Consider the following 26951-nt stretch of genomic DNA (forward strand, 5'->3'; position numbering starts at 1 on the left):
GCTTCTCCCTCTCCCACTCCCCCTGCTTGTGTTTCCTCTCTCGCTGTGTCTCTCTGTCAAATAAATAAAATCTTTAAAAAAAACAAAACAAAACACAAGAGGGGGCACCTGGGTGGCTCAGTCAGTTCAGCGTCTGCCTTTAGCTCAGGTCATGATCCCAGAGTCCTGGGATTGAGCCCCACATCAGGCTCCCTGCTCAGCAGGGAGTCTGCTTGTCTCCCTCTCCCTCCACCCCTACCCCAGCTCATGTTCTCTCTCTCTACCTCTCTCTCTCTCAAATAAATAAATCTTAAAACAACAAAAACAACCCCCCCAAAAAAAAACAAACAAAAAACACATAAGAAACAAGTGCTGGTGAGGATGTGGAGAAAAAAGAACCTTTGCGCACTGTTGGTGGGAGTGCAAACTGATGCAGCCACTGCGGAAAACAGTATGGAGGTTCCTCAGAAAATTAAAAATAGAATTACCATATGATCCAGTAATTCCACTACTGGGTATTTACCCAAAGATACAAAAACACTAATTCAAAAAGATATGTGCACCCCTATGTTTACTGTAGCATTATTTACAATAGCCAAATTATGGAAGCAGCCCAAGTGTCCATCAATAGATGAATGGATAAAGAAGACATAATATACATGTACACACACACACACACACACACACACACACACACAAACACTATGGAATATTACTCAGCCATACAAAAGAAGGAAATCTTGCCATTTGCAACAGCACAGTTGGACCTACAGTATAATGCTAAGTGAAATAAATCAGTCAGAGAAAGACAAACACCATAAGATTTCACTCATATGTGGAATTTAAAAAACAAAACAAACAAAAGAAAAAAGAAACAAACCAAGAAACAGATTCTTAACTATAGAGAACAAACTGATGGTTACCAGAGGGGAGGTGGGTGGAGGGATGGGTGAAATAGGTGAAGGGGATTAAGAGCACACTTATCATGATAAGCACTGAGTAATGTAATGTAGATAAGCACACATGAAATTAATAAAACACCATATGTTAACTATACTGGAATTTAAATTTTTTTTTAAATTGCAGAAAATAATTTTTCTTTCTATTTACCAGGACCAAGATTCTAAAAGCAGGGCATATCAGACTCTTAAAAGTCATATATTATTTGGAAAGTCATGTTTAATATTTAAATTTCTGTTAGAATAAAAAAAACCATTTCATTATTTTTCTAATCTAAAATTTGACAAATGACTACAAACCTGCCAGCATTTACATCCATTCCTCTCTCTTCTACCCTCCCTTCAAAGAACAAGCACTCCTCGTGAGCTAAGTATCCCTCCCCTACCTGCTCATGCAGGTATCAATCACTGGTTATCTCCTTTCTGCTCCGGATCTTCAACTGCTTTCACTGCCAGGGACTTCTCAGGACAAAGACATGTTCTACCTATCTCCCCGCTCTCTTGACTCTTACATCCCCCTCTACATTCATAGTACTTACCATTATTTGTAATAATCTATTTATCTCTCTCACTGAGTTAGAAACTTGCTATTGAGCAGCACCAAGTCCATTTTATTCACTGCTATACCCCCTACACCAAACAGTGCCTGGTTTGTAGTGGTAAAGTTTGTTGAATGGCTGAACAAAAGCACATACCCTGAATGAATGGAATGCTTTCATTTTCTATAGATCACTAGCTACACCATGACACTTTGATACATGGCGAAGGTATAATTCCTGGTCAATTACTGATCAGGAGGATCAAGGTGGTTGATGGGTCTAAGTAGACAGATAGCCGGGGTGGGGTGGGGGAGTTCAGAGATGCTCAATGGTACATTTGTTGTCTGCATACAGGCACATGCCATACTTTAGTTCAAAAGCTAGGATTTCAACTAAAGGCAAATGTGTATAAGCAAAGGGAATTCTAGGGGAGGCTATAACATTGGTATGAAACTTACTATCATCCTTCTTGCTCCTCAAGTGATATCTGTTAGGGGTTCGTTTATGAAAGGCTTCCACCTGCTGTGCAAGGGGCACGTACGTAGAAGCTGTTTCATCAAATGTTCTTTTCTTTCCTTGGGACAGGTTGAAAGGCTTAATAATGGTGCATCCCTTAGTCACTCGGGCCTGTAAAGAAAGAAGTTATTCTCCCAATGAAGTGTTATGGAAGAGCTCAGATCTACCACAAGCTGCATATTCAGCACAGAGGATCAAAAGAAAAAAAGCCTGCGGTGAAGCCAAAATTATTATTCCTAAATTTGTCAGTCCTTGAGCAAGGGTTAAAACTAGTCCACTCCCATCTTTTAAAAAAGGGAGAAAGGATCTAGCACTTAACAAGTTGTCTGTTCTGCAATAGTAAATAAGGTGATTTTTCCCAAGCATGGTCAGTGTTTAAAGCCAGCAAGAACAAGTTTTCTGAGAATTAGAAGGAGAAAATAAAAGTTGCAAAGGTATTGCCCTCACCCCCAATTCCATTAAGAAAAAGCTGATTTGGGTTCTGGGTCTGGATCAGGCCAGGTAGCTGCCTGAATCAGAATCTCTGCAGACATCTTTCCCAAAACTAAGAGGTGAAGAAGCCTAGTCCTTAGATGATTAACTTTCATAAAGTTGATCTCTGATTGGAAACAAAACTCTTTAAGGATTGACATCTCAAAGGAAGAAGCATAACCCCAGGGTTTAAGACTGCAAAGGACTGATTTCAACAAGTGATGATGCGCACTGCAAATGCAAGTAGAAATTCTTAGTACTAGAATTTTCACTTAGGATTCTTACTGTTTCTGTTAGATTTGAGTGGTCTGCCCCAACACCATTTTTCCCATAAGCCCTGTCATATATTGTACACAACTCTGTAAACACAAGACTTTTTTAAAGAATTTTGTAACAGCACAAACTGCAACAAGCTGGGACTTAAAGTTTGCCACACATAAGTCTATGTGCTTTACGTACATTCTCAACTCAGTTTCACAGCAACTTCGTAAGATGCTTCCCAGAATAATAGAGTGATTTCTCCAAGATCATATAGCAAACAGGGCAAAGTGAGGATTTAGATCTATCTTCACTCAAAAACATGCTTCTCTCAATTATATTATTAGAAGTAGTGACCAGAACTACTACACCTGAATCCTTGATGAATTAGTAACAAGAATATCCACTGAGCCCATCAACTTACAGGAGATGGAGGATGCTTTCGCAGTTCAGATGTAAAGTTCACTTCCTTATATTCCTCCTGATTCTTAGGATGTTGTTTGATTCGCTCATCTGTGCGGAAGTGGAAGTCAACTGATTTGGTTACCTGGCTCACTGATTTCTTCACCGGTTGCCCTGAGTGAGAAGCAGAGTAAAACACATAGGTAACACTAAGAATAGAGAATATCGGTAAATCTCCTTTATCCAGTCCTTTCAGTATTTCTATCACCATGGATCTAACTTTGTTCACTCTCTACACATCACCCAAAACTTGAAACAGTCCTCAGGGACACTACTATATGTACCTTATTCATTGAGTACTATCGGTTTGAGGACCTTTGATCAGATGCAAACTGCAAAGAGGTGGCACAAGGGGAGAAGAATCCCATCTCCCAGGTGTGGTCATAGCTCTGGAGACACACAGTAACTGGAATTCTTTTGACAGGAAAAGCTATGAATTGACTTAAAAAGCATACTTAACTAAACATGTCTAAGAGGGAAACCCTATAAACTCCAGGAGTGCTTTTTCGCAGGGCTTTATAGCTTTGACTCCACCAATAATAACTCTATTTAAGAGCAAAGCAGAACTCTGACCCCTTGGCTCCCTCAGTCCTACTCTTCCTCTGTAGCTACAACTGGATTTGCTCAGCTTTCTTTTCCTCTGTCTAGGATTAAAATGGGAAAACAACAACAAAAAACTGGCCTGCCCAATGGCTTTATCTTCTGTCTCAATCCTAATGCCTTCTTTTTCTAATACAAAGAAAAAGAATTAGGAAGAAAAAGGAGGGAGGAATTAATTTTACTTGAAGAAATGAGGGAAGGTCTCATGGAAAAAGGCCTCGAAAAATAGGTGTGAGTCCTATAATTAGAGGCAGAGAGCAACAGTGTGCTCTGAGAGAGGCCCGATGTATGTAATGCTTTTTTTTTAAAGTAGTCGTTATGCCCAACTTGGGGCTTGAACTTATCACCCTGAGACCAAGAGTCACATGCTCTATTGACTGAGCCAGCCAGGGGCCCTGGTCCAATGTATATAAAACATTCTAGGGAACGGTCATTGGGATATAAAGGGTACCAGCTGTCCAATAAACACATCTTTTTCTACTGACTACTAACCAGGAAAGCCTTTTTCCCTTTTAGAGACTTCAAAAACCCTACCAAAATAATGAGAAGCACCCTTCATAAATCAGACTCAATGAGAGCCAAGCTAACCTATTCCGGCAAGAGCAAGTTTCTTGAATTCTTCATTCTTTTTCCGCATCTCCACCACCTCCTGTTGCATTTTCATTCTCTTCTCCAACTCTTGCTCCTCAGTACTTTTGAGAATCTTCTGCCTAAGGGGCAAATCAGTAAAGGAAATGAGAGAGGAGAGAAGAGGTCTGTGATTCAAAAGAGTCTAAAGGTATTACATAGATCAGATTTTTAACCTGTGATAAAATAACCATCAAAACCAAAAAGTATTATCTGATAAACTGATATTGACTTAATTAGGGAACACTATGAAAAAAAACCCGATTCACAATTTATACCAAAATATCGAAAATTTTTTTAAAAGATAGCTAAAATAGACTATAGAAGATACTACAAAAAACTCATAAATTTGACTATACAGTGATTAGCTTTTAGGCCACAAGAAAAAGTAAGATTAAAATACCAGCAGAATGGGGAAAATATTTACAAGAAATATGACAAAAGTCTATTATACATAAAATATACACTGTGATAAGAGAGGACAGACTTAGGAGGGAAACCAACCAGAGCTCAAAGCCTACCCTGACATTTCATTTTCTGCCTATGTGCTCTTGAGAAAACTATTTAATACCTCTGAGCCTCAGTTACCTCCACTGTAAAATGAAGAATACAAATATTTATCCTCACAGAATATTTGTGACTATTAAATCGGATATTTCCGAAGTACCTGACACATAGTAAAGGTTCAATTTAGAGTAGCCATTCTTAGCAATGAGACTATCACTAAGACCACTTTACAGATAAATAGAAAAGGAAACAGACAATTCCCCCAAGAGGAAATATGGAAAAGATGTTTACAATTACAGTAACACAATCCTATCAGCAATCAAGTAAAAATTAAAATAAGTTGATGCCATCAACATATCAATTAAATTTGAAACAATTTTAAATGTAAAAAAACAAATTCAATGTGGATGAGAGTACAAAGAAATAAAAATATTCATCCAAAGCTGATGGCACTGTAAATTCATATACATTCATTTCAGAAATAAAATTGGTGGGGCGCCTGGGTGGCTCAGTCAGTTGGATCTCTGATTCTTGATTTCGGCTCAGCTCATGATATCAGGGTTGTGAGATCATGTCCTGCATCAGGCTCTGCACCGGGTGGGGAGTCTGCTTAAGATTCTCTCTCTCCCCCTCTTCCTCAACCCCTCCCCCCCCTAAAAATATATATGTATTAAAAAATAAAATAAAAATAAATAAAAATATATTAAAAATAAAATTAAAATTAAAAAAAGAAAGAAAATTGGGGCGCCTGGGTGGCTCAGATGGTTAAGCGTCTGCCTTCAGCTCAGGTCATGATCCCAGGGTCCTGGGATCGAGTCCCGCATCGGGCTCCCTGCTAGGCGGGGAGCCTGCTTCTCCCTCTGCCTCTGCCTCTCTCTCTCTCTCTGACTCTCATGAATAAATAAATAAAACATTAAAAAAAAAAAAAAAAGAAGAAAGAAAATTGGCAATTAATATCAGTAGCCATAACACTAGTCATATCCTTTAATCAAGGAATTTTTCTTTCTTTAGCCCAAAGAGACTACTCAAAGAAAAGTCCCTGCCAATAAAGATGTTCACTGATTGTTTGTAATAGTGAAAAGTCGGGGGCGCCTGGGTGGCTCAGTTGGTTAAGCGACTGCCTTCAGCTCAGGTCATGATCCTGGAGTCTCTGGATCGAGTCCCGCATCAGGGAGCCCGCTTCTCCCTCTGACCCTCCCCCCTCTCATGTGCTCTCTCTCTCTCATTCTCTCTGTCTCAAATAAATAAATAAAATATTTTTAAAAAAAAAATAGTGAAAAATCGGTAACTGCATTTTCAACAGGAAATGGTTAAATATAATTTGATAGACTATTAACTATTAAAAAAGGATAAATGTGAAGATTTTACAGTAGTACAGGAAAAAAAATGAAATACTCTCATGGCAAGCAAGGAAAACAGAATCCGGGCGCCTGGGTGGCTCAGTTGGTTAAGCGATTGCCTTCGGCTCAGGTCATGATCCTGGAGTCCCGGGATCAAGTCCCGCATCGGGCTCCCTGCTCGGCAGGGAGTCTGCTTCTCCCTCTGACCCTCCTCCCTCTCATGCTCTCTGTCTCTCATTCTCTCTGTCTCAAATAAATAAATAAAATCTTTAAAAAAAAAAAAAAAACAGAATCCAAAGTTGCTTATATACTGATTATGAAAATATATTTTTTGCTTGAGTAAAGACCAGAAGGGAGCTTGGCAAAATGAAAACTGTTCAATTCAGGTAGTAAAAACCTTTACTAACTTTTTCCTTTTATATTTCTTTTAATTTGCCTTTCTTTAATATTCTTTTTAATTTAAATTCAATTAGCCAATATATAGTACATCATTAGTTTTTGGTGTAATGTTCAATGATTCATTAGTTGCGTATAACACCCGGTGCTCATCACATCACGTGCCCTCCTTAATGCCCATCACTCAGTTACCCCGTCCCCCCACACACCTCCCTTTCCATAACCCTCAATTTGTTTCCCAGATTAATTTGCTTTAATAGTATATTTTTCTCAACTTTTAAGATGAGCATCTCCCAAGATATAAAACAATTCACCTCACCATGATTACAGCTTTATGAGTTTCCCAAGTTCCATGTGCTCCAGACTGCAGATATACCCACTTACAATTTTACTCTTTTGACTCTAAAGTTTAAATTCAGGAAAGAAGCATACCTCACAGGCTGTACACAAGACACAGTATGTCTGCCCTTGGCTTTCTCTGGGGAAGACTCATATTTTTCCGAAGTATCTTGATGAGCACTGCCTTCTTCCTCTTCCTCTGGCTTCTTTTTATTGTTAGAACTTCAGTTCAAAAGGAAAAAAAAAAAAAAATACTCTAAATTCCCTAAAGCATACCCTGCTGTACTCTCCTCCCCAAATCTACCACATATGGCTTAAATTTTCTCATTCTTTAGGACAACAAGCATGTCTCAACCACAAGATTCTTCCAGTAGCACCATTAGATCATATGTACCAATGGATACAATGGGTAAACTTCAAGAACACACCAATAAAAGTCAAGGTGAGAATTGTCTGATGATGGTTCAGGAGGGTGGGGAGGGATTCCAACTGATCATTATCAGATGCACAAATGGCAGATAGCTAACCATCTTCCCAATATCTATTCTACTTTCTTTCTTATTAATAGAACTCCAATTTTGTTTGGGGCAGCAATGTCCAAAGGCAAAATTACTGTACTTGTTTCAACAGCCTCTCTTGCAACTAGGGAGAATCCAAGTGACACAATAGGGTAACTGAAGTATAAGCAGGGTTTCTGGAATATTTTCACTTTTGTGATATGGGTGCTGTCCCTTGTCCTTTGCCATGCCCTCCTTCTTCTCTTGAACATGGATGTGATACCTAGAAATATAGCAGCTACCTTGTGACAATGTGGCAACAAGCACAAGGAAGAAGCTGAGAAACACAGAGTTGCCATCTTGAGTAACAAAGCATGAAGAAAAGCTAACACAGAGATGTTGCCCTGGCATTGTTCAGTCACTGAACCAAAGCCAACAGCAAACTTCTGTGGAGCAAATAAATCACTATTCTTTAAACTACTCTAGCGCAGGGGTGCCTGGGTGGCTCAGTCATCAAGTGTCTGCCTTCGGCTCAGGTCGTGATCCCAGGGTCCTGGGATCGAGCCCCACATTGGGCTCCCTGCTCAGCGGGAAGGCTGCTTCTCCCTCTCCCACTCCCCCTGCTTGTGTTCCCTCTCTCGCTCTTGCTGTCTCTCTTTCAAATAAATAAATAAAATATTAAAAAAATAAAAATAAAAAAAATAGACTACTCTAGCTGAATAGGCTATTACTTACAGCAAAATACATTCCTAACTAATAAAAATATAAACAAGCACCATTGCTATTAACCATAGGAGCAAACAGAAGTAAACCCTATGCCAACTGACAGAAGCTGTAGCTACTTACACTTTCATTTTTTTGGAGGGTGGAATTTCATTGATGATTACAGGAGTAGCACATCTCTTGGCTTTCATTTTTACATGATGTTTTTCTTTCTGTTCCAAATCTTTCTGAGCAGAGAGTCTAGTAGATCTTCTATGATACAGGAATTGACAAAATTTATCTGAAATGAATCCATCTACTACAGATATGCAATTGTGCCCCACAAACGTGAAAGTATGTCAAACTGCCAAGGGCTACAAAGAGTTTCATGGTACTATTTCCACTCTAAAAACTTAATCTCTTCTTGTCTTACTAATAGGTTTTGAAATTTCATCATAAAATGTTGGTACTAAAATGCAGCTTTTTTTTTTTAAGGTACTGGCAATCACCTAGTACAACTCCCTCCTTTTATTGGTAAAAGTCAAAAAAGATGAGGTGACTTGACCCTGTTATATAGCTAATTGCTGTCAGACTTGACATTTGAGATCAGGTCTCCTGGTAACTGACTAAGGTGCTTATTTTTTCCTTTATTACTCCTTTTTGGTAAAATATAACACATACCAAAAAGAGTACAAAACAAAAATTAAGTTAAATGATTACAAAGTAAAGACTCATGAAATCACAACCCAGGCTAAGAAACAGAACACTGGCAGCACTACTATCCTGACTTGTTTTATAGTAATCATTACTTTTTCTTTATCGTTATGCCATTTAGCATGCATTCCATAAACATGGTACATTAGTTTGGAAAGAAAGCAAAAAACAAAGAATAACAACAACAAAAAACCCCTTTTGATAATATAATCAGACTACTGCATGTATTTTTCTCTGTCTGGTTTGTTTCACTCAACATTATGTTTATGAGATTCAACCACCATGATTCATATAGCTTTAATTCACTGATTGTCCATGCTGTCTAACAGTCACTGTAGTAATGTACCACTGTTTATCCAGTCTACTGCCAATTTTCACATATGTCTCTTGGTACACATGTACACACGTTGCTGTTGGGTATAAGTTGTAAGACTGTTAGGTCATAAGGACATTGGTTATATCAACTAAAGCTGTTTTCCAAAGTGACTGTACTAATCTATGCTTACCCTGGCAAATTTATATTATAGTCTGAATTGCTCTACACCCTCCTGAACACTTGATATTGTCAGATGACTTAATTTAGCTGGTATCTAGTAAAATCTCATTGTGGGTTGTTTTTTTTTTTAAAGATTTTACTTAGGATGCCTGGGTGGCTCAGTTGGTTAAGCAACTGCCTTCGGCTCAGGTCATGATCCTGGAGTCCCTGGATCGAGTCCCGCATCGGGCTCCCTGCTCGGCAGGGAGTCTGCTTCTCCCTCTGACCCTCCCCCCTCTTGTGTGTTCACTCTCTCTCATTCTCTCTCTCTCAAATAAATAAGTAAAATCTTTAAAAAAAAAAAAGATTTTACTTATTTATTTGACAGAGAGAGAGAGCGCAAGTGAGCAAGAGCAGGGGGGGAGGAGCAAGGGGAGAGGGAGAAGCAAGCTCCCCACTGAGCAAGGAGCCCGATGCGGGGCTCGATCCCAGGAACCCAGGATCATGACCTGAGCCGAAGGCAGACACTTAACTGACTGAGCCACCCAGGCGCCCCTCACTGTGGTTTTAATTTGCTTTTCTCTGATTACCAGTGAGATAGAGCAACTTTTCACATGTTTACTGGCCATTTGGATATCCTCTTTGATAAGGTGTTAGTTCAGGTCTCTTATTTGTTTTCCACTGGGTGGTCAATCCTTTCCTGATTAGTAGGAATTCTTTATATATAATGAATATAAACCCTTTGTAGGTTTTATGTGTCACAAGTATCTTCTCCCACTTTGGGGGTTGGCTTTTTACTTTCTTTATGGTATCATTTGATTAGATAAATGTCTCAAATACATCAATAGCCCTCACCATTATGGTCAGTGCTTTTCTGTATTCTATTTAAAAAAAAAAAATCTTCCCTATTCCAAGGTCATAAAGATATTCACCTATATTTCCTTATATGAGCGTTAGCTTTCATATTTAGATCTACAATTCCACATAGAATTGACTGTTTTAGGGTGCCTGGCTGACTCAGTCAGAAACATGAAAACTCTTGATCTCAGGGTTGTGGGTTCAGGCCTCATGTTGGGTGTAGAGTTTAAAGAAATAAATAAATAAACTTAAAAAAAAAAAAGAAAGAAAGAATTGATGTTTATATGGAGTGAGGTAGGGACCAAGTTTCATTCTGTTCTATCTGGATGTCCACTAGCCAAGCATTGTTTATTAAAGGAGGGGAGAGAGCACTGTTTCCCACAGATCTGTGGTACTACCTTTGTCATAAATCATGTCCATATATGGGAAGGTGAATTTCTATTTGATTCCACTGGTCTCATTAATCCTTGAGTATTACCATAAAGCTTTAATTATTGCAGCTTCATAATAATATGCCTTTCTATGTACCAAACACTTCAAAAGTATCTGGCTATTCTTAGACCTTTGCATTTCTCAATAAATTTTAGCATCAATTTATCAATGTCCAAAGTGAAAACCATTGGGTTTTTTATGGATATTGCATTAAATCTCTAGATCAGTTAGGGAGTATTGACATCTTTACAATACTGAGTCTCCCAACCATAAATATGGTATGCCCTGCCATTTAGTTAGATCTTGTTTAATTTCTCTCAACATTTTCTTTATAAAAGTCCCAAACACGGTATGGGCGCCTGGGTGGCTCAGTCATTAAGTGTCTGCCTTCGGCTCGGGTCATAATCCCAGGATCCTGAGATCGAGCCCCACATCGGGCTCCCTGCTCAGCGGGAAGCCTGCTTCTCCCTCTCCCACTCCCCCTGTTTGTGTTCCCTCTCTCACTGTGTCTCTGTCAAATAAATAAATAAAATCTTAAAAAAAAAAAAAGTCCTAAACATTGTAAAGACATTATTACATATTCAGACTTTTATGCTATTGCATAGAGTAACAATTTTTAAATCTTTATTATGGAGAATATCAAGCATATTTTAAAAATGAAGAGAATAATATAATAAACTACTAATTACTCATTTAGTTTCAGAAATTATCTACTCATAGCCAATCATGTATCAGTTTTCCCTCCATCCACTCTTCTGGATTTTGAAGCAAATCCTAACTAAATGTCTATCTTTCATCTGCAAATATTTCATATTAATAATCTCTAAAAGAAATTACATGTTAAAAAATACATGGAGGGGCGCCTGGGTGGTTCAGCCAGTTAAGCATCTGCCTTCTGCTCAGGTCATGATCTCAGGATCCTGGGATCGAGCCCCATATTGAGCTCCCTGCTCAGCGGCGAGTCTGCTTCTCCCTCTTCCTCTGTGATCTCTCTCACTCTCACTCAAATAAATAAAAATCATATAAAAAAAATACATGGAGTAATAAAGAGCAAATTTATTCAATTAAGGAATGAAGTAACGGATGTATTGAATGAGTAATAAAGAGTACATATTACAAAACACAGACAAAACACAAAACTACAACTATTTGAAGGCACTGGAAAGTGACCAAAAGCAGGCAGAAAACAGAGGAACATTTATCCATGAAAAACAGCAACTGCAAAGGGTAAGAATTATGAGTTAGTAGCTTTTTAGCCTGAGGTACTCCCCAAACGTAGCACCTCCAATAGCAGAAAATTCCAGTCTCACTGGCTAGAGATAACAGAAGATAGAATTCAAGGCCAGTATAACAGCTGGAAATTTAGAGGAAAATCCTGAAAGTAAAAGAGTTACAGAAAAGATTTCACTCAAAATCTGACCAAAAACTCTGTACAATTCCTGCCTGATGGCTAAACCATTAGAGAAAACCCAGGGGATCCAGCAAAAAGGCAAGCAGAAACTGGTGAGGTGTCCACACTTAAAAGACATAACTGCCTAGATAAGACTGGTGAGTTTGCTGCTTTTTTTTTTTTTTTTAAAGATTTTATTTATTTGAGAGAGAGAGTGAGAGAGAGAGCACAAGAGGGGGGAGTGGGAGAGGGAGAAGCAGACTCCCTGCTGAGCAGGTAGCCCGATGCGGGACTCGATCCTGGGACTCCAGGATCATGACCTGAGCCGAAGGCAGTCGCTTAACCAACTGAGCCCCCCAGGCGCCTGCTGCTTTTTTTTATTAAGTGTATTCCCCACTGTGTATATAGTAGGATAGCACAAAGCTAACATCTTACTAGCCTGAAGTGTCAGTAGACAAACATCAGAGCTGGCAAGAGGGCTGAAAATTTAGAGGCAAAACCCCAGAAGTAAAAGCGCCACAGAGAGGATGAACACTTAAACCTGAGTATAAACTCAAAGTCTTGGCTGACCTCTAACCTTTGTAGACCCAGGGGAGACCGCAGGGAGCCAGACTAAAAAAGCTATGTATGCAAATACATGAATAGCCAATAATCACATGAAAATGTGGATCAACATCATTAGTCATCAGAAAAATGCAAATTAAAAACAATGAAATATCATTGAAAAGGCTGACAATACCAAAAGTTGGCTAGGATATGGAGCAACTGAAACTCTCACATATTGCTAGTGGGAATATAAATGGTATGGTCACTTTGGAAAACATTCTGGCTATTTCTTATAAACGTACATTTAACATTATGGTCCAGCAATTGCACTCCTAAGTATTTACCCAAGAGAAATACATGTCCTCAACTACTCATAGCAGCTTTCTATAGCCCCAAACTGGAAACAACCCAAATGTCCATCATCTGTTGAATGGATAAATAAATCGTGGCATATCCACTCAACAGAACTTATCAGCAATAAAAAGGAACAAACTACCAATACATGCAATGACATGGATGAATCTCAAAAACACATGGTAAATGAAAGCAGTCAGATATAAAAGAGTACATATAATTCCATTTATAAAAATATCTGGAAGCGCCTGGGTGGCTCAGTCATTAAGTGTCTGCATTCGGCTCAGGTCATGATCCCAGGGTCCTGGGATCGAGCCTCACATCAGGCTCCCTTCTCCGCGGGGACTCTCCTTCTGCCTCTGACCCTCCCCCCCTCTCATGCTCTCTCCCCCTCTCAAATTAGTTAATTAAAAAAATATCTAGAGCAGGACAAATTAATCAATGGTGACAGGAATTGGAACAGTGGTTGCCTCTGGGTGGGAGGTGAGAGAGTGAGAAGGCAGAAGCAGCAGTACAGATTGACTATAAAGGGGTAGGAATGAGAGAACTTTCTGAAGTGTTGGAAATGTTCTATATATTTTGATTGTCAGATTATGGTTGCATGCTGGTATGTATTTGTCAAAACTAATCAGACCATACACTCAAGATCTGTACATTTTACTATATGCAAATTATTACCCAGCAAAATTAGTTAATTTTTAAAAATGAACTGGGAATCATAAAAATTAGAAAGAAAGAAGGCAAAGCACATAAATATAGAACCATTTCGGACCATTACTTAAATTCAACATACAGTAATGTTATAAAGTCAAGAGAAGAATTGCTGGGTGTCTTTAGGGAGAAATGGCTAAGGGGTGAGATACCAAAAATTAAAACATATATTTGTGGTAAAGCAACACCTCCATGGAAAAATTATTATGATACACTAAGGCCTTATTGACTCTTAACTATTCTGTGTCAAAGAAGTTTTGGCCGGGGCGCCTGGGTGGTTCAGGCATTAGGCATCTGCCTTCGGCTCGGGTCGTGATCTCAGGGTCCTGGGATTGAGCCCCGCATCGGGCTCCCTGCTCGGCAGGAAGCCTGCTTCTCCCTCTCCCACTCCCCCTGCTTGTGTTCCCTCTCTCGCTGTCTCTCTTTCAAATGAATAAATAAATAAAATCTTTTAAAAAAAATAAAGTTTTGGCCATCTTTTAGACTATCTATTGAAACCATGTGAAAATAAAATAGTAGGGAATTTGTATGACTCTATACCTTTCTATCCCAGCTGCCATTCCTTTCCAGATTAGGCAACTCTGGACTCAGATAAATCTGAGATCTGAGATTAACGGCACTAATGTTTTACCTCTTATTATGCATTTTCATAATGCAGTATCATTTACGAAGTACTGTCACATACCATCTTATTTGGCCCTTTCTGACAAGAAGCCTGAGGGATTTGGTTATTCTCAGTAAACTGAGATTTTGAGAGGTAGAGGTACTTGCCTTAAAAATAAAACAAAACAAAAAACCATTCAGGTCTTCTAACTCTGAGAGCAGCTGGATTCCTGTCACACCATCACTTCCAAAAAGCATTCAGAATTCAGTCAGGATGAAAGACAATTTTAGCAATCATACACAAAATGGAGAAGTGAAGACACTAACACTTTCCTGAATTCTGAAGAAATCTATAGGACACTGGATCCCTTTTCTGTAGGCCTCATTCACAATCTAAACATGGAACAGAAACCACAGAATCAACCAGTAGTAATCTCTTAAGACTCTTATGATATATAGTTGGTTCAGATTTCACAGAATTCTTTGATTAAAACGGGCTTCTTTACTCGGGGCACCTAGGTGGCTCAGTCAGATTCCGACTCTTGATTTTGGCTCAGGTCATGATCTCATGGTGTGAGATCGAGCCCCACGTCTGGCTCCACGCTCACCATGGAGTCTGCTTGAGATCCTCTCCCTCTGCCTCTTCCCCCACTCACATGCTCACTCTCTTTCTCAAATAAATAAATAAATAAAATCTTTTAAAAAATAATAAAAACATAAATTTAAAAAAATAATAAAATGGGCTTCTTTACCAAAAAAGATTAGGATAAGCTTGTATGATACTATCCTCAAAAGGCAATACCCTTATGCCAACATGAAGCTTTGCAAAGGGTAATTTTATCACTTCTGAGCAACAATACATATTATCATCTGTATATATATATATGTATGTGTGTGTGTGTGTATATATATATATATAAAATAACAAAGCCCCAGATACATGAAGGAAAAACTGAAAAAATTAAAGGGAGAAATAGACAATTTAACAATATAGTTGAACATTTCAATATCCCCATTTTTAATAATGGATAGTACACTTAGAAGATCAATAAGGAAATGGAAGACTTGAGCAACACTATCAACCACTATCCAACTCCTGATTTCAGTCAGGTTATGATCTCAGGGTTGTGAGATTGAGCTCTGCATCAGGCTCCGTGCTGGGCATGGAGCCTACTTAAGATTCTCTCTCTGCCCCACACCCCACACTCACTCCCTCACTTTAAAAAAAAAAGATACTGATACAAATACAACGTTCAAAGAGATTAAATGTTTTAAGATCACAGTGCCAAGATTGCAGCTTAACCCACCCATCCATCCATCCATACATTCATTCATCAAGTATTTATTCAGCTTCTGCTCCTGCCAGACACTGTTAGACACAGTAAGAATACATAATGCTTGCCCTTATGAAATTGACTTACAACCTATAAACAGGAAAAAAACTATCTGTCATATATTCACACAAGTAAACTGCAACCCGTATTGAAGGTGCAAACAGCAAGGGCTCTGGAACCAAACTGATCAGTCTGAAATCTGGCTCTGATATAAATTTTAAGCAACTTAGTACCTCTAAGTCCTTATCAATAAATTAAGCATACTATCTACACCTCATAAATGTTATGAAGATTAAATGAGGTAATATAAAGAGTCTAATATAGGAGGGGACACATAGTAGGTACTCTGACAATAATTATTCTTTGAACACCATTAATATAACCACCACTTTGAGCCCTGAAACAGTCTTACCTCTGAGGCTGCACTGGAGTATTTTTTGAGGTGGTTCCCTTGACTTCCAGGGAAGAACAAGCATTTGATGGAATGGACTGTTCCACCAGATTTTCTTTTTCTGCCTCTTTGTAATAAGTGTTGTCAACTGTGGGAGAGCAAAAACTAGTCAGCACTCAAATCCCAAGGAAAAAGTTGGAGAGACATATCTATACATACATATCTATATGTGTGTGTGTGTGTGTGTGTATCCCTTCTAAGCAGTGGAACCATTAGTTCCAGTGACATCTTATACAGAAGACCAATTTATAAAATCTACTTTGGTTGAAGCAGAAATGTAGGATCCAAGGCCTATCTGCCAGCCTAAGTCACCACCTTAGAAAAAAGCATCTCTGACATTTAATGCTGATACAATCATATTATCTGGCATTATGGGTATAATCACCAGCTTTTCTCCCCTCCAGAAATTGAAAACACTAAGAGTTAAAAGATGTAGCATTTGAGAAAGGGGAAATAGGGGTGGGAAGGGAAAGGAGATATTTTATCATAAAGTATTCTGATGTTACCATGGCCATCACGGAACAGAAACAAAAAAGTACTATAAGAATAAGGAGAAAAGGGGTGCCTGGGTGGCTCAGTTGTTAAGCATCTGCCTTCAGCTCAGGTCATGATCCCAGGGTCCTGGGATCGAGCCCCGCATCGGGCTCCCTGCTCTGTGGGAAGCCTGCTTCTCCCTCTCCCACTCCCCCTGCTTGTGTTCCCTCTCTCGCTGTATTTCTCTCTGTCAAATAAATAAAATCTTTAAAAAAAAAAAAAAAGAATAAGGAGAAAAAAAAATAAGAAGAAAGAACAATCAAGTAAAGGCTTCATGAAAGAAATAGCATTTGCTGGTATAGCTTATGAACTGAGCCTTCATAAAAGAAAAAAAATCCAACCAAATAAATGGAAGAAAAGTCAGGCTATGAAAACACATTTCATGCATTATCTATTCCAGAAAACAATCATTTGGCTCATTCCCTAAAGAAATTTTTTTCTGGAGGGGAGAAAAAGAAACAAAAAAAAAATGATATTGTATTATGTCAAGGCTACAATAGAGGCACTTACCCCATTTAAAAGCAGAAATGATTACATTTTTAAAAATTTAATATAAAAATTTTACAGGGCACCTGACAGGCTCAGTCAGTAGAGAATATGACTCTTGATCTCAGGGTTGTAAGTTTAGGCCCCATGTTGGGTGTAGAGATTACTTAAAAATAAAATCTTAAAAAATATATATATTATAAACTGTCTACAAAAAATGCACTTAAAATATAAAGACACATCATGCTAGCACTAATCAAAAGAAAGCTGGAATGGATATATTAACTCAGACAATGCAGATTTCAGAGCAAAGAATATCATCAGAGATAAAGATGACCATTTCAAAATGATAAAATGGTCAATTCCTCAAGATGCCACAACAACCTAAATAGTTATGTACCTAATAACAGAGCCTCAAAATACAAAAAGCAAAAAGTATAAGAAATAGATAAAACCATAAGTATAGCCTGAAATTTCAATCTCTCCCTCTAATTCATGGAACAAATTGACAGAAAAATCATAAGAATATAATAGTCATACATAACATGAGCAAATGTGTATGGCTATATTCCAATAAAACTTCATTAACAAAAATATGTTGCAGTCAACTCATCAAGAGGACATAACAATTACAAACACACATATATATGTGTGTGTGTATATATAAATATATGCATATATATATAAAATAACAAAGCCCAGATACATGAAGGAAAAACTGAAAAAAATTAAAGGGAGAAATAGACAATTTAACAATATAGTTGAAGATTTCAATATCCCCATTTTTAATAATGGATAGTACACTTAGATAGAAGATCAATAAGGAAATGGAAGACTTGAGCAACACTATCAACCAACTTGACCCAACTGACATTTATGTAACTCTCCACCCAATGACAGCAGAATACACATTCTTTTGAAGTGCACACAGAACATATACCAAGACAGACCATATTTTGGGCCATGAAACAATACATTTAAAAGGATACAAGTCACACAAGTAATGTTCTTTAACCACAGTGGAATTAAATCCCTCAAGAAATCAGTAACAGAGACGATTTCTAGAACCATCCCCCTCCCTATACATTTGGAAATTAAATAACACACCATCCCCCTCCCTATATATTTGGAAATTAAATAACACACTTCTAAATAACACTTAGGTAACTTGGAACTAGTAGAAATACCACTACCAACACTCACTCAAGAAGAGATAACCTATATCTGTTAAAGAAATTGAATTTGGGGGCGCCTGGGTGGCTCAGTTGGTTAAGCGACTGCCTTCGGCTCAGGTCATGATCCTGGAGTCCCGGGATCGAGTCCCGCATCGGGCTCCCTGCTCGGCAGGGAGTCTGCTTCTCCCTCTGACCCTCCTCCCTCTCATGCTCTCTGTCTCTCATTCTCTCTCTCTCAAATAAAATAAATAAAATCTTAAAAAAAAAAAAAGAAATTGAATTTGTAGTTAAAAACCTTTCTTTCTGACAAATAAATAAATAAAATCTTAAAAAAAAAAAAAACCTTTCTACAAAGAAAACTCCAGATCCAGTTGGGTTCAATGGTGACTTCCACCAAATATTTAAGAGGTAGTATCAATTCCATGCAAATTCTTCCAGGAATAATGAAAAGAAGGGAATATTTAAAGTAAGGCCAGCATTACTCTATCAAAATCAAACAAAGGCATCACAAGGAAAACCACAGACCAATATCCCTCATGAATAATATAAGCAAAAATTCTCAACAACAATGTAGCAAACTGAACCTAAAAACATATAAAAATAAAAATACCATCATAATCAATTGGGATTCATCCCAGAAATGCAAGGTTGGCTTAACATTGGAAAATCAGTGCAATTCAACGTATTAACAGACCAAAAAAAGAGAAAAATATCATATAATCATCTCAATACAAGCAGAATCTGAAAAAATCTTGCATACATTACAAATTATCAGCAAAACAAGAATAGATGGGAACTTCCTCAGCCTGATAAGGGTATTTATGAAAAAACTATAGTTAACATCATACTTTTTAAAAAAGATTTTATTTATTTATTTATTTGAGAGAGAGAGAGGGCATGCATGCACACACAAGGGCTTGGGGGAGGGGATGGCAGAGGGAGAGGGAGAGGGACAAGAAGACTCCGGGCTGAGTGCAGAGCCTGATGCAGGGCTCAGTCCTACCACCTTGAGATCGCGACCTGAGCCAAAATCAAGATTCAGATGCTCAACTGACTAAGTCACCCAGGTACCCCAACTACATTAAGTAATGTCATACTTAATAGTGAAAGCCTAAATGCAACAACAGGCATGTCTACCCTTTCTACTCCTATCCAATATCCTACTAAAGGCTCTAGCCGTGCAATATGCAAGAAAAAGAAATAAAAGGCATATTTGCAGATGACATGATCATCTATTTAGAAATCTGATGGAATCTAGGGGCACCTGGGTGGCTCAGTTGGTTAAACGTCTGCCTTCGGCTCAGGTCATGATCCCAGGGTCCTGGGATCGAGTCCTGCATTGGGCTCCTTGCTCAGCAGGCAGTCTGCTTCTCCCCCCTCTCCCCCCAGCTTGTGCTCTCTCTCTCTCTCTTCCCCCTCCCCCACTCATACTCTCTCTCTCAAATAAATAAAATCTTTAAAAATAAACAAATAAAAGAAATCTGATGGAATCTATAAAAAAGCTACTAAAACCAATAAGTCAGTTTAGAAGGTAGCAGGATAAAAGATCAGTATACAAAAATTAATTGTATGTCTTTGTATTAGCAATACAATAGGAAATTGAAATTAAAATAGAGGTATGAAAACAACTTCGGGAATACAAATACGGGAAATCAGTTAGAGAAAAAAGGGTATTTGAGCTGGACCCTGAATGATGAGTAGGAACTTTTCAGATATATTAAGAGGCAGAGGAAACAACACTAATAGACAGGTGAGAATATGTAATATGAAAGAACAGACTCTGAGGGGCCTAAGGGGCATGCATGTAAGCAATGTGCATGGTCTTTGGCACATGACAGGCCCAGCAGAAGTCTCTTGCTTTGGGGCACACTGTTGACAAAACAGTCTTGAACTGACAAATTAGGTAGTATTACATATTCTTTCAATTCAAGAAGAGCACAAAGACCACCAAAGCAACAGAAAATCTGCCACACATAATGAATGAATGAAATTCACCTGAGGACACAGCACTCAGGCCACAGGCATTCCAAGCATGTCAAGTGAAACACACCATACAGTTCTAATCCCTTCTGCAAGGACGATAATGGATGCAAAAGTTCAGGGTCCTTCTCTTGATCCCAAATTCAACAGATGTCATCTGTCCTCATGAATTAATTATTTGAAAGTCATCCTAGCAGCTTAGACTTTATAAACTAGCCAAGTTCACTAAAAATACAGCTATTTCCTGGTACGGCTCCTCTAGTTAATGGTCTAATCGAAGCCAGTTTCAGATTTACCTATAAGAGTAAGTTGCAAGTGTTCTAAATTAATTGTGGTGATGGTTGTATAACTACTCTATGAATGTAATATAAAAAACACTGAAACGTAACTTTAGGTGATCTGTACAGGTGAATTATATCTAAATATAGCTATTATTTTAAAAAAGAATCATTTTTAAGTATTTATGATTTCTTTAAAAATGCTTCTTTTGTTCTGATCAGACAATAATCTGCAGACTTAGTAACCACCAGTCTAAATGTCAATTATCTTTTAAAATCAGATACATGACTCAAAGAATCCTTGTACAATGACAAGCAGTACATTCTTCTCTCCTACTTTTTTCTTCCCAGTCAGACTCAGGTTAGGTTAAATCTTGTCATAAAAAGAAAAGAATTATATATCTGGCAATAAAAGTGGATGTTAGCTTAAGTTCCAAGAGATTAAAAAAAAAAAAAAGTATAGAGCATCATTAGTGTCACATTCACCATAAAATGAATTAGCCCACTTCACCAATAATAAAGCAAAGGATACAGCATTTAGGTAATTCCCCCAGATCCCTCAGGCTCTTAATATACCATTCCACCATTCTACCAAGGACCTTTTTTCTAAGATGATCTTTCTTACCTGGTCTCAAAGGTGTGACAATAGCTTGCTGAGGATTAGGCTTCCTCAGAGGAGTTTTGCCCTGAAAAAGCCCTGCTATGCCATTCTTCCCAGGAAACTTATTCTCCAAATTGGCCTTCTCTTCTGTGAAAAGATTAAGAGTGTCACAATCAGCAAGGAAGCAAAATAAATCAGTACCCTGCACTTAAAATGGGGCCTAAACCCCTCCACTCGTACACTTCTAATTCATTTGGCAAGTACAAACAAAGGTCTACTGATCAAAAGGAAATGAGTACACATTACACGTCAGAGATAGAGACTATAAAAACTATCAAAACTATCACTAAAACACTGACAACACTGAACAATGTATCATAGAAAAGAAGTGCAGACTCTGCATTGTGAATAGCTACTTATCTTTGCTTGATACACATTTGGACCATACAAGTATGAACTGGCCTAATACATCATGTTCCTCTTAAAGAAAACTGTAGCCATTAAGATCTGCAGGGCTTACAAGGGACATCTTATGGTCTATTTGAGTTGAGGTTCTTCTTCAGCTGGAGTGGCAAGAGGTGGGTGTGTGGGGATGGAACAGACCTAGGGCTCTCTCAAGGAATTTTATCTTAGGTTCTGCTGTGCCCAAAAGTTAGCCCAAAGCAGTGAAACGTCTCTTCTACTAACAGCCTACCAATAGACAGAAGCTTCAGGAATGTGGTGAGCCCCAGCAATAACACCGTGCATGCATACCCCCACTGCACTCTGTAAAAAGATGATTATTTGGAAGAGAATTAGAAAATAATATATTAGAACTAAGGTGGTTTTGAAAGAATAGTGGGAATAATTTTTTCTTCTACATTATATTTAATAGTATCATTGTACTAATATTTCTTATTTTGTTTTTAAAGAAACTTAGAAAAAGAAATAGACAACCCAGACTTTTCTCGGGGTTTCAGTAAAGCAAAGACACAGGGAACACCCCTGTAGGGCAGCTGGCCCCCCTTCTCCACCTTTCCTCAACACCACTTCCAACAGATCCCTCCTCTCAGGATTCCCACTGCATACCATTAAAGAAGAGAATGGCATGTACCATCACATTTGGATACTGCATTATTAGTAGTAAGTGCAGCTGCAATGGACTCATTTTTTTCTCCCATCACATACTGACTTTTTTTTAATACAGAGGATAAGGACATGAGAAAGAATAAAATGAAGAGATCCCAGGAACTACTAGCCTGATATATCAGTGGCCTCACCATATTATTACAAAGTAATATGAAAACATAACCACATCCTTATTTATTGTTGGACTGGTGTCAGAGTTTGTGTCAAATCATATGGCCCAACATCAGGCAATCTCATCTGTTTGGGGATTGGGTTCTGAGTAGCATAATCCCTCCCGCCAAAAAAGAATTGGTAAAGGGAAGCAAGAGAGAGGTAACTGTAGTTACAAAAAAGCACCACAAGAATCCTTGTGATGTTAGAACTGTTCAGTATCTTAACAGTGGGATACACAAACCTACACAGGTGATAAAATTGCATAGAACTTACTACACAAATGAATATGAGTACAAGTGAAACCGAGGAAATCTGAGTAAGATAGGTAGATTGTATCAAAGTCAATATCCTAGCTGTAATATTATATTCTGTGCCCAATGACAGTAGAGCAAGTTTTTATGTGGCTGCCATCACTACAGACATGTTTTGAGCCCTAGGGTTTCACTCAACTTTGTTTCACCTGGATTTTCCCATATATCCCTAAAGATTAATACTTATTCTTAACTGCAAAAAGTATTGATTTGTTCCGATAGTCCATTTCCAAAACACTGGGCATTTCAATTATTTCTATCATATCATGGATGATAAACTATCTTGGTGTAAAAAAGAATTTATATTTTAGTTATTTTCTTGCAATTCCTTCTATTTTTTGAAAGGTACTCAGAACAAAGCAAGCCACAAACCCTTAAAATGGCCAGAGAGAGCAGACACTTACCAAACCAAGAATCTATGTTTTGGGTATCTTCCTCATCGTCCAAAGAGGTAAAATTGATGAAGTCCGTGGGTGCATCATAGGAATAGGAAGTTTTAATTTGTGACATCGTCCCCTGCCTTGGCACAGAAGAGCAGGTTTTTCCCAGTACTCGTGTCACTTTTTTCAACAGATCACGTTCTAATGAAAGAAATGGTTCAGAAACTTGGTTGCACATTAATCTAAGGTACTGATTCCCCAGCAATTACTTTACTTTTACTACTGCATTTGCAATTCTGAAAATGACCTGGACAAGTTGCCTTACTTTTCAAACCAAACTAAAAGTTAACTTTTCTTTTTTAAAGATTTTTTTTTTTTTTAATTTTTAAGTGGGGCGCCTGGGTGGCTCAGTCATTAGGTGTCTACCTTCAGCTCAAGTCATGATCCCAGAGTCCTGGGATCGAGCCCCGCATCCAGCTCCCTGCTCAGCAGGAAGCCTGCTTCTCGCTCTCCCACTCCCCCTACTTGTATTCTCTCTCTCGCTGTCTCTGTCAAATAAATAAAATCTTTAAAAAAAAATTTTTTTTAAGCAATGTCTACACCCAATGTGAAGTTCGAACTCACAATCCCAAGATGTAAAGTCGCATGCTCTACCAACTGAGCCAGCCAGGCACCCCAAAGTCAACTTTTTTTTGGTAACTTGAAGGCACTCCTTGAGATAAATATGTTGGAATTAGAAAGAGGCAAAGTTTGATGAGTACCTACAACATGCCAGGCAGGCACCATACTAGGTGTTTTACATTCATTATTTTATTTTCCTTCAATCTACCATTTTCTCACTTCTAGCCTCTCCCACATCCAATTTACTCTCTCTCTCTGCCCTGAATAATCCAATTTCTGAAACACACCATTAAATTTTATACCTGCCAACTAAAATCTTATTCATCATTCAAAGTCCAATTCAATTCTCTACAAACTTTCCCAGTTTCCACCTATCATATGAACTGTTGCCTCTCCAAAGCCATAGTGCTTTGTTTACCATCCAATTTTATATTAGTTAACTATGGAAATGACTCTCCTAGCAGACTGTAAGTTCCTGAAGTCAAGGATGGATTTTACTCACTCGTGTATACCTCATCCGTCAAGGTGCTTAGAACAGTATCTTATGTATAGTAAAAGCTCAATACATTTTGCCAACTACAGGCTTTCTTTCCTTAGAAATATCTTCATAAGGGCGCCTGGGTGCCTCAGTCATTAAGCGTCTGCCTTCAGCTCAGGTCATGATCCCAGGGTCCTGGGATCAAGTCCCACATCGGGCTCCCTGCTCGGCAGGAAGCCTGCTTCTCCCTCTCCCACTCCCCCTGCTTGTGTTCCTGCTCTCGCTATCTCTCTCTCTGCCAAATAAATAAATAAAATATTTAAAAAAAAAAGAAATATCTTCATAAAAATACTATTCCTGGGCATGAAGAGAAAAACTTTAAGAAATACATAAAATGAGGTGCCTAGCTGGCTAAGTAAGTAGAGAATGTGACTCTTGATCTTGGGGTTGTAGGTTCGAGCCCTACATTGGGTGTAGAGATTGCTAAAAACAAAATCTTAAAAAAAAACAAAACATAAAAGGCACAACATGCAGATTAGGTCAAAGGAACTAGTCAAAGATATGGGCCCATCCCTACTCCTGTGTACAAAGTTCTACACTGTCCTATAGAAACCTGTGTAGGTTTAAAGTCAACCCCCACTCTGGCCCTCTATGGTTAAGAAAATATCTGGAAGTAGTCTGAAAAACAGCCTGAAGGACACACTCACTGGCAAATAATTTCCCTATGAAACCCAATGAGCCATTTGTCTTCATCCAGGAACAACATGTACTTAAAGTATTCTGTATCTTGGAAGAGAAGTAGATACCAGTAATCACTTGCATACACATTTATTAAATTAAGTACCTTCATTAAGCCTTTATGTTATTATAAAAATACATGCTCATTAAGGAAATTAGATCACAAAAAAACTCTTATTAAAAAAATAATAATCTACAATATCACACTATTCCAGTCTATCTCTTTCTCATTCTTTTTCTATATATAAATATACACATATATATGAATCTGTTTCATATATTGTAAACATTTTCCATGTCAATACATATAGACATTTTATCAATTGATGGCTGTACCATAATTTACTTAGGCATTTTCCAATATTTCCACTTTAAAGATACTACTAGAAAAATATCCGGGGTTGCCTGGGTGGCTCAGTTGGTTGAGTGACTGCCTTTGGCTCAGGTCATGGTCCCAGGGTCCTGGGATCGAGCCCCATGTCAGGCTCCCTGCTAGGCAGTGAGTCTGCTCCTGTTCCTGCCTCTCCCTCCCCCCTGTCATGCAAGTACCCTCCCTCTCTCTCTCTCTCTCTCTCTCGTGTGCTCTTTCTCTCAATAAAATTTTTAAAAAAGAAGAAGAAGAATATCCTTATAGCTCAATTTCTGTACACATCCATAATCCTACCCTTAAGATAAATTCTTAAAATTGGAATTGCTGTGGGGGTGGATGCCTGGGTGGCTCAGTCAGTTAAGCATCTGTCTTCAGCTCAGGTCATGATCCCAGGGTTCTGGGATCAAGCCCTGTGTTGGGCTCCCTGCTCAGTGGGGAGTCTGCTTCTCCCTCTCCCTCAGACCCTTCACCCCCCCAGCTTGTGCTGTCTCTCAAATAAATAAATAAAATCTTTAAAAAAAAAAAAAAAATGGAATTGCTAGCTCTTGACTCAAACTGTGAAAATGTTCCTCAAAAGAGCAATAATCACTTATATTACCAGAGAGGTATGCCAATTCCCCAAACCATCACCAATTCTGGGCACTAATAACTCTCAGTGCTCATTTTCTTTATATTATACCACTATACCTATACTCTGAGATAAATCATGAAATTAGTTACACCCAACTTCATTGCTCAGTGGTTTGGGCCAGTATTTTAGTAGCTTCTCTCAGTGGACTGGGGTAATTCAGAAGGTTGAGTGCAGCTATCATGCACACAAGTGGGTGGCCAAGAAAATAACACTGGCCCTGACATTGCTGAGCTACTGACCATTGATCAAATATCAGCAACCACCTACCTCCAGACAATAATACTCTTTCTGTTTAAGTCATTATAGTGACATTTTCTGTCACTTAGAGCCCAAAACAATCCCAACATAGAAGTCCAGAATTCTAGACCTTTCTGTCATTTACTAGATGTAGATGATAACAGGCAAGTCACTCTACCTTTCTGCCTACCTACTTCCCATAAACAAATGAGAAAGCATTTCAAGTGCTATAAAATATACTACTATAAGATATTATCACTGCCTTTTGACCTACTGATACCTCTCCTCTCCTTGACCACATTTGTATTCAAAGGACCCTCACTGAAAGATTCCCCAGTGACTGACAGTGGCTAAAATTCCCCTGCTGCAAGGAATAAGTTTTCCTGTTCTTGTGAACAAACATGCTGGAAGACATGGGAAAATCTTGGATTCCCATGATCTTAATGCCTAACCCAGGTCACTGGGAACACTTCCCAGGCAGGAATGTAATGAAAAAGTTGGGGGAGGGAAGAGGCAGGAATGTAATATGCAACAACCCCACTTAGCTTCCTAAAAATCATGATTTCCACCACAGCATGCTACTGAAAACCACCTGGAAAGTATTCAAATTTAACCCTCACACTCTTTTTTCTTTTTTTAATTATGGAGCTACATGGCTACCCTCTTGGGAGGGCAACTGCATTTTTCTTTTTGATAGATCTTGCCAAATGTAAAAGTACTATAGTATTGTATTGTATTGTATACAATACTATAGTATTGTATCAATACTATAGTATTGTATCAATACTAT

At 38.3% G+C, this 26951-nt stretch overlaps 1 protein-coding gene across 4 annotated transcripts in view; it reads right to left on the reverse strand.

Annotated features, from left to right (window-relative positions):
- TPX2 (TPX2 microtubule nucleation factor) overlaps positions 1 to 26951 on the reverse strand; it is a 56404-nt gene that overhangs the window by 21373 nt on the left and 8080 nt on the right. For 2 of the 4 annotated variants that reach the window (XM_044918669.1, XM_044918667.1), the window contains exons 3-10: positions 23111 to 23287; positions 21139 to 21261; positions 16022 to 16148; positions 8337 to 8465; positions 7087 to 7215; positions 4373 to 4494; positions 3147 to 3298; positions 1936 to 2104 (exon numbers count right to left, since the gene is read on the reverse strand). In XM_044918669.1, coding sequence (XP_044774604.1) covers positions 1936 to 2104; positions 3147 to 3298; positions 4373 to 4494; positions 7087 to 7215; positions 8337 to 8465; positions 16022 to 16148; positions 21139 to 21261; positions 23111 to 23216 — 1057 coding nt within the window. In that variant the 5' untranslated portion in view covers positions 23217 to 23287. Of the gene's footprint in view, positions 1 to 888; positions 892 to 1935; positions 2105 to 3146; positions 3299 to 4372; positions 4495 to 7086; positions 7216 to 8336; positions 8466 to 16021; positions 16149 to 21138; positions 21262 to 23110; positions 23288 to 26951 lie in introns of those variants that run through there. The other 2 variants (XM_044918670.1, XM_044918668.1) reach the window with 2 other exon arrangements.

Source organism: Neomonachus schauinslandi, chromosome 10 (genome assembly GCF_002201575.2).
Source record: "Neomonachus schauinslandi chromosome 10, ASM220157v2, whole genome shotgun sequence".
Lineage (NCBI taxonomy): Eukaryota > Metazoa > Chordata > Mammalia > Carnivora > Phocidae > Neomonachus > Neomonachus schauinslandi.